An 8,709-nucleotide genomic window follows, 5' to 3' on the forward strand; every position below is an offset into this window, starting at 1 on the left:
CTCTCGCGCCCCAGGTTTGCGCCGCTTAGCTATGCGTCGTTCGGGAAAGGCAAAGCTCGAGCCTTCGTAGAGTGCGGTACAGATGGAGTAAATACTCCTTGAAGTACATCATCTTGCTATTTGTCGTGCAAGCTGACGCATATATGACTGTAGAATACACACTGTACTTTCTGGGAATCGTCCAGCTTCGAAACCGGAATCAATACTGCATTTCAGCTGCTCGCTTGTTAAACTTCAGTCTATCCATTCGCTGCGAAATTATGCACCCATCCGTCACTGCTTGTGCGGAGAACCTCTATGCCTTCTTGCTGTTCATTCTTGTCTGGCTACCCACCGCGCATTTCGCGCTGAGCTCATCCGTCAAGGATATGAGCGATAACCCCCACGTATACGTAGTCAGTCTCGCCCACACGTCAATATGCAAGGTTTCACGATAGACGGCTGCGAGCGCATCACATGCGAGGCGGATGTACTTCGAGGCAGTCGGAAGAGCGGCATGAACGGCCAACACCCCCGCGAACTCCTCTTCTACTGCCAGCGCATCTGCCTTCTTGCACTCCTCCGAGTTGAGCTTCAGGAGAAGGCACACATGTCGATAGAAAGGTGCAAAGCGCTGGCTGGCGCGATATGCCAGTGAGTATCGTGGTCGTTTTTTGTGCTTATTCCGATTATCAGCGCTGGCAGGCTGGACGAGCACCCAGGTCGCTAAAAGCTTCTCGCTAGAATATGCGCGTCGAAGCGCACGCGGAACTTGTGCCTCATGCCCTTACACGCCGGATGCAGAGCACCGCTGGTGACATCGCTTTCCGCACGAATCGTGGACATTATCAAGCCTAGGCCAGGTCGTTCGCTAACTTGCTCAGCCTTCGCCAGACGGAACGGCAATTACTGTACGCGACATGTTCTGCCATGCACATGATTGAATCGTCGCTGTATGGGTGAACGTGAGCTGATTCTTCAGGGACAGATCGCGAAGTACGTCCTCCTCTATGCCCTTCAAGGCCTCTTCGTAGTTAAGCAACATACGCACACCTACAACGGCATAGGCCAGCGTCCTTCATAAGATGTTGTATTTAATCGTACATCGGTCTTAATATAATAAGTTATGCGGATATGATATGGTTCCCGAGGGAGACAAACGTTATGTCTCTCTTCTCCTTTTGATGCGGCCCTTGCTTTCACTGAAAGTGTTCGTTATTAATCAGACAATATACATCACGCAGAAAATACGTACGCAAAGGCTTGGTTTTTCCTTTTGCGGCTTTCCTTCTTGACCGCATTGTGCTGTAGTTTTCGTTTCATTGAAGCCTCCGGGTTCGTCGTCGCCTGAGCGCGAGCATTATCAGAATCAAGCCAGATCTATGAATTATGGAAAACACTCACTCGGACTGCGCGCACATTGCGCCGCTCTCTCCGCACGCCTAGGACTGTCTGGCGGATCCGGTTGTACACATCTGCGAATTTGGTTGTCCCGACCTTGTTCTGCACGAGGTCCTGTAGCTCGACCGCTAGTGTCTTGAGCTCACCTGGAGAATGAGGCACGGTTAATATACCAGCACATTTCGCTATCGACAATGATGCGCACCAAATTGCGGATCGCGAATAGTGTCATCCTCTGTGATGCGGTACACGGGGGATAGGATGTGCATGAGGAAGTGTTCGGTCTGCGATGCATCCATGTGCGACACCATTGCGGCGAACCACTTCAGTACAGAGGTGGGCTGGTGAATCCAGTTCTCCTATAATGAATGTAAGCGGCCATAAGCAATCCAGGAAACGCTACGCACAGGACTAGATGGCTTATTGCGGCGTGCTACGAGCGCATGTCGCGCCTGGTATGAGAGCTTAGATAATAGCCATGCAAGCGGGTATTGTTCAGCGTCGCCTTCAGCTTCGCTTTCGTCCTCGCGGTCGGCTTCTTCCTCTTCTGAGCCGCTGAGTTCCTGTTTGTGTAACGGGGCGTCCAGAGTGCAGAAGCACTTCCCAATGTAGAACAAGTTCTTTACGATCTGCAAACTCAGCGCAGCGTCTAGGTTGGGGCTACGCAGTTGCAAACATAGCTTCTTCGTCACGTCTTCCATGCCCACTCGGGAGAACGGCGAGTTGTCCGGGAGCTTAGGATTTGGAGCAGCTACTGGTGTCGCCGCGAACAGTAAGCCAAGTATTCTGCACGAAGCTGTACGTGTCCATGCATGAGGGTAGACGAGATGCTCGACTACGACTGGCCAATCCACCTTGTCCTGTTGTACAGTGAGATCAGGAATGACCCGGAGGAGCTTCGCGAAGACGAGTAGTGCGTGATACGATATCTGCCATTCTACATCTTGTTCCGCGAGATCCTTCTCGACCTCGATAGCATCTGACTCAAGGATTTGAGCGCTGTACTCGAGGGCGCCGTTCAGGTCTTCGAGAATAGATGAAACATACGGCCCGACATCCTTCCCCATTAGGTCTACGATGATGCCGCATACCTGAAGCGATACTCGAGCTAATTGAGGTTGCGCTTGCTGGATCGCCCACAAGTGGACGTGCGACATGATGATGTTCCGCTGCGCGTCAGCTAGACGCGCGAAGAGACTCTTGATGAGCTCTGCAGCCATCTCGCAGCACTTCGGTGAGTCGTCGTTTGCTATAACCATGACAAGCGCAACAAATAGCAGGTCGGAATACTCTCGCACGAGATCAACCTGGAACTTGGCGATGATTGCGCCGAGGAGCTCCATCACCGACTTGCGACCACTCTCGTAAACGTACGAAAGGTTCTTAGCCAGCAACGTCATGTGGTTTCGTAGACGGCCCTTGCCTTGAGGATAGTCTAGGAGGAACTGCAGGAGCACCCCTCGGCAGAGCTCTTGAACTTGTGGTGACTGGCTGGTAACCATGATTTTCGACACCTTGTCCATCAGGTCATAGATTTCAGGAACCACGAGTTTCCGCGTAACTATGGCGCGCAACATGGTGAAGACCGAAGCCTGACGTGTCGGTTCTTCGAGATCTGGCGACAACAGCTCTAGGAGGTATATGAGGTCCTTCTCCTTGATTTGTGCGCCTGGCTGCTCTCGAAGGATAGTCGCAAGTGACTTGAATGCAGTCTGGACTACCTCAGACTCGGTCGAACCGGCTTGCTTGACAACATCGATAATCTGGCGGATGAAGACAGGAATGGACTTCCCAGCGGCCTTGAGTGGGCACTTCAGAATTGCTGCCGCTGCTCTCATTCCGGGGATGACTACTTGCATGCGATCAGAATAGAGCGTATTGCCAATCGTCGCCACCATCGATTCAAGGCGAGTGATTACTTCAGGGTCATTGAAGTCGAATCGATTTCGGCGATGCGCCGTGATGAAGAGGTCAATACCGAAGGCAACAAATCTAGTAGAGTCAGCCGTAAACCCATGACATAATGCCAAGATCGCTTACCTGAACGAATTATTGGCGTAGTGGTCCAAATCACGCTCAACCTTCCGCTTCGTCTGCACAATAGCATCATCACGGACTTTGCCTCCCTTGCGTCGCACTTGAGGAGCCTCCTTCAGGAATTTGGCGTTTTGGCTGATGAGCGTATGACATAAGACGAGCAACTCCTTTGGTACGAGATGCTCATTCGCATTGAGCCCGCCTGCTATCCTGCGCAGAATATCGTCAACTTGCTGCAACACCTTCAGCGATTCGGTCTCCTTCAGGATGTTCCGAATCGGAAGAAGCAGGTTACTGATTTTGCAAGGTGTGATGAACTTAGCCATGATACTAAATGAGTCGAGTGCCTTCGTCGCAGAGGACCGAACCTCGCGCATCTTCGTCTTGAAGTCCTCTGACTGAACATCCTTCCCAGACTCTCCGAAGATGACCTCGGCAGAGACATGAGCGACATCATTAACGCAGTCATCCAGGGTCTTGAAAAGGACTGCATTGTCACCCGTGGTTACATGGACAAGTAGTGCATGCGCCACGAAAGCCAAGACGTGCAAGTGTGGTCCCCGTAAAAGTGCGGCTCTTAGTTCTCGTAAGATGAGGGGCAAATAGCTGGGTCCTAAGATGATGGCAATGCGGCATACAGTCTCCTTAGCGAGATCGCGGGTCTCTTGAGACTTGCTTCGAAGAACTTGACAGAGGACTGTCAGTAATCGAGTGATCTGAGTTTCTCGAGTAATTTGAGGGAGATGTCGAGCCACTTGTATTACTCCTACGGCGATCGGGATCCTCAGACTGTCCTCTGTCTCATTCCTGTCTTCAAGGTGATGGAGAAGTCTAGGCAACAGGCGCTGATTCACCGCATCCGCGATTCTCGCTGTCTGCTGGACGCTGACGACCTGAACCGCAGGCGTGGATGGAATGAGAGCCTCGCCTTCGATGATAGGTTGTTCCTCCTGGACGTCAACGTCGTCGGCGTCTTGTGGCGCCTCCGGCTCCTCAATGACATCCTCCATTGGAAAATGGAAGTTGTCCAGGATAGCGACGAGAACACGGACATAGATCTTTTCGGAAGCGTCTTTGTTTCTCGACAACCGTAGATATTGTTGTGTGAGTGCAAGGTATGCTCCCCAATTGAGCTGCCGCGCCATTCTTCCGGTAGCGTTGATAGCTTCATTGACGAGGAGATGATCGACCGAACTACTCGAGACAATAAAATTCCCTATCAGAGGTACGAAGACTTCGGCGAGGGTTGAACTACGCAAATGACCTTCGTCACAGCGCTCCGCGAGACGACGAATGGCCCTTGTACGACGATGCAGTTGAACGTGTAGCACATTGTTGAAGAAGTTGGCCTCGTCGTCCCCTCCAGCAAGTAGAACGCGCATCTCTTGTAAGGACTTGATCCGGTCGCACGTGGAAACCGCATACGAAATCACGGCCATGATCTCTGCCCTAACCATCTCATTCTTCGAGCGGAGTCCATTCTTGAGTCCAGGATAGAGAAGCTTGACGAAGACAGCTTCATACTCAAGATCATCACTACCTGCGACGCGGTCAATGAAGCGCTTCATGGTAAGAGACGCGTTATTCCTGACAGTGAGTTCAGTTGGATCCTGGATGAAGTTAAGCATGTTGCGAAGAATGGGAATCCAATGTCTGGGAGAGAAGGAAGAATGAAGTGTGTCGTTCAAGCTCGCAAAAGCGGACAAACGACGATCGAAGTCAGGTTCGTCGATTCGCTTCGTAGAATATGCGTTCAGTGCCTCCAAGAGATCAGCGAGGTACGAGATCGAGGGATCGAGTTGGGCCAAGCGCTGCATGGCGGCTACGAGCGACGTCCGCGCTTGTCTAGAACGCAGGGATTGGAATAAGAACGCCAACAAGCTCAAAGTCCTATCGTAGATCTGCGACGCAGGGTTCGAGAGATCTGGAACAAGCGGGAAAAGGCTGCACATGATTGTTGCTATGTCCGTCTTGAGCTTCTCTGGCACGACCTTGGCGGGCTTGCGGAGAGGGGCGGAGAACAAATCCAGAAGCATAGATGCCTGCACGCCGTCCGTGAGGTAGGGTGCAATCTGTGATAGGATGGTAATCTGGCGCCGACCAAGAGTGTCAGCGAACGCTATGTTGCCTTTCGTTCGTTCGACCAAAGTTGTGATGTTGGTGAGTAGATGAGACACATGAGGCTTGAGCAGGACGTCCCGCATGGCCACGTCGTCATCCGAGAGACTCAGTATACGGTCGACGATATCAAAGACTTTTGCCACGACAGCAGGTTTGACGTTGGTCGCGACGAGACAATCATATATTTTGGGCAGCGTATGATCATCGTAGTCTACCAGGAACCGTGCATATTCGCCCCGAGTGGTCCAGACGTAGAAAAGCTCCAGGAGTGCCGAGGGAGCCTGTGTATTCTCCAAGTCCAAACTCGGCAAACGGGGGGAGATGAACGCCCTGTATGCCTCTGCCATATAACGAGTAAAGTCGAAGGTGATCGGGCAGCGGAAGAAGTCTGTGAACCGTTTGAGACCCAGCTGTCGTATAGAACGTGTAGCCCTGGAAGACCCTTCCGGTTCATCATCGATGTCCGACTCATCGTCTTCATCATCTCCTTCTTTAGTGCCCTCTTGTCTCCGCAAATCAATACGCGTCTGTGCACTTCCGACGAGGTCGAATAATGTCTGGAGCAGAGATGACCATTGTGTTGTAAGCCGCGAGCCGAGATGCTTCAGGACGTCGCCAAGCAAAGTGAGGAACCCAATCTGCTGTTTCTCGGAGACACTATTGGAGACTTCGTGGATGGTGAACGGCTCTTCGGCGTCCAATACCGCATCGCTCAAGATGGGACGCAGCATGAGGTCGATGAGTAGACGCAGCTCCTCGTCCGTGCATCCCCCAAAAGCTGAAAGCACGGCAGCGCGTCTGTCGGCTCCTCGCGAGCGCCCGCGCTTCTCTAGCATCAGGCCGAAGAGCAATCGAATGATCACGTCGACCAGCTCCGCTCGATCGGTCTGCTCCATCTCCGCTATGTCCAGTTGCGTGAGATCGTCGCGCCATGTCGTGTCATCGAGAAGTGAGCGGAGCATGTCCTCGTGCGGAGAGAGATGGGGCGACTTGTACGTCAGCAGGCAGGACAGTGCCAGGCGTTGTAGCGGCCGATCGGCGTGGGACAGCAAGGAAACGTACAAGGACTTCATGGTTTCCGTCGAGCGCAATGCCTTTGGGTTGACGAACTTGGAGAAGAGCGTGAGCCATGAGCTCAGTTTGTGACGCGGCAGTTTCGAGGTCGCATCGGGGCCAGCGAGCGAGAGGAAGAAGGGGACGAGGTCGCGACTGTGTTTCTCAGCCAACGAGGAACATTCTCCAAGGGTCGAAAGCAGCTGTGCTTCATACGTGTTGGGATCGAATCGATCGCCTGTGTTCTGGTCCTGCATAATGTTCAACATTCATGCTGTTACGATGCGGCGTTTGGAACGCAACATACCTGGATTATACTATGTTGAGTGCTGTGATGTCCTAACCATCTGGATATGGCGCTACGCAGCTTGTGAGCACTCGGATCTCTCCATGTCCGCTCTTCCTCCCATACGTCGTCGCCGTCCACATCCGACGCATTTGTAATCCAACTCGGCGGACTGTAAAGCCCTTCTCCGGTCGCAGAACCCTGTAGCTCCTGGAATAACAGACGCCAGACCAGGTCACCAAACCGTTCCGACATCAGAGACAATGCTGCAGCAGCCGGCGACCAGAGAGGTCGCAAGTTGACCTTGAGTTGGGCTGTAAATCACGGTCAATCGCGCATTTACAGGCTTTAAATGTCAAGGATACTCACCGATGAGCCAGCGACAGCAGACATCCGCACTCACTTCGTCGTCGTCCTGGATTACCACTGGAAGTCGACTGATCCGCAACACGCGCTCGCGCACTCCTTGCACGTCAAGCGAAACTTCTTCAGCTTGGAGGCAGCGCTTGAGCACGTCGACTATGGCCGAGCTCGACTTCACCATTGGGGACGCGAGTAGCCGCAGGGTGCCGAGCCGAAGAGAACGAGAGTGAGACAACAGAGACGACTGCAACGACGGATACATATCGTCGAATGACGTATCCTGGCTCTTCGCGGTCCTACAGTGATTTGTTAGCCATCAAGATTTTTGATCGGAGGGAACGTCATACCCAGCACGCAGCAGCGAGACTAGCCCGTTGATCACAAAGCTCGACCAGCTCCAATTCTGCACAACCTTCTGCGTCCAGCGCGCCACATCCACATTCTCAGCCCACTCCGCCGACGGACGGTCTGCGAGACAGCCCAGACACGCGCCAAGCACCCACGCAGTATTCGCACACGTCTCCTCATACTCCTCCCGCCCGTCCGCCCTCTCGAGCGCGCTCTCCACGATCCTGACGCACAGCGGCGCGAGCGACGCCAGCAGCGGAGACAGCGCCAACACGTCGCGCAGCAGCAGCACGCTCTCCGCGGCGTGCTCCCAGCGCGCGAAACGGCTGTCGACCCACGCCTGCACGCGCTGCTTCCACACGATGTCCACGCTCGCGAGGCGCCTCTCCCGCTGGAGCGCCGCAAGCAGCTCCGCCGTCTCCCGCGCGTGGCTCTGCAGGAGCGCGGGCGTGTGCTTGAGGACGTGCGGCAACGCGAGCGACTTCCAGCCGCCCCAGCCGAGGTCCGACAGCGCCGCGCACAGCTCGAGCGCAAGAGTTGGGCGCTCCCAAACGCGCTCGAGCACCTTCCGGCCGGGGCCCATCCAGAGCGCCATGTCGCCCGCGGTGAGCGTGGCTGTGGAGAACTTGAGGACCGCGGGATGTAGGAGATCATTCAGCGGCAGCGACCCGCAGTGAGACAGCAATGAAGAGAGGTGGCTCGCTGCGAAAGACAGCATCAGCGGATAGGTACCAGGCTGAGAGTATAGGAGCACCCACGATTCATCCTCGAACCCTGCCGAATTGAACAGGCGACCGTGACCACTTCGAGCATCCGGCGGAGAGGTTCCTCGTCCTGCGGTGATTGTATGCATTCGCCAAACCGCTGGACCAGGACGTCTGCGACAGGTGCGAACTGCTGAGTACCCTTACAGTGGTGCACGAGCGCTGTGATCACACGGCGTATGAGCGTATGTGTGGCTTCCGCACTTTCGCACGTTAAATGGTACCGCACGAGCGGAGCAACGAGAGACGCAGTAGCCGTGTGCAGTGTTTGTGACACCGACTTTGAGTAGGGTTAGCTAATGTAGACACGCCAGAACACAAGAGAACGCACCTTGCACGCGAAGACGAATATCCACG

General features: G+C 54.1%; 1 protein-coding gene across 1 annotated transcript; it reads right to left on the reverse strand.

Moving 5' to 3' along the window:
* Positions 1–1,215: 1,215 nt before the first annotated feature.
* POSPLADRAFT_1144486 (hypothetical protein) lies at positions 1,216–8,306 on the reverse strand (the record flags this gene model as incomplete). Its single annotated transcript, XM_024485699.1, has 8 exons — positions 1,216–1,326; positions 1,384–1,526; positions 1,586–1,739; positions 1,788–3,372; positions 3,421–6,842; positions 6,899–7,191; positions 7,277–7,407; positions 7,633–8,306. 8 exons carry the CDS (start codon positions 8,304–8,306, stop codon positions 1,216–1,218), a joined length of 6,513 nt encoding a protein of 2,170 aa, XP_024338229.1.
* Between the last annotated feature and the right edge of the window lie 403 nt (positions 8,307–8,709).

Source organism: Postia placenta (genome assembly GCF_002117355.1).
Source record: "Postia placenta MAD-698-R-SB12 unplaced genomic scaffold POSPLAscaffold_8, whole genome shotgun sequence".
NCBI lineage: Eukaryota > Fungi > Basidiomycota > Agaricomycetes > Polyporales > Adustoporiaceae > Rhodonia > Rhodonia placenta.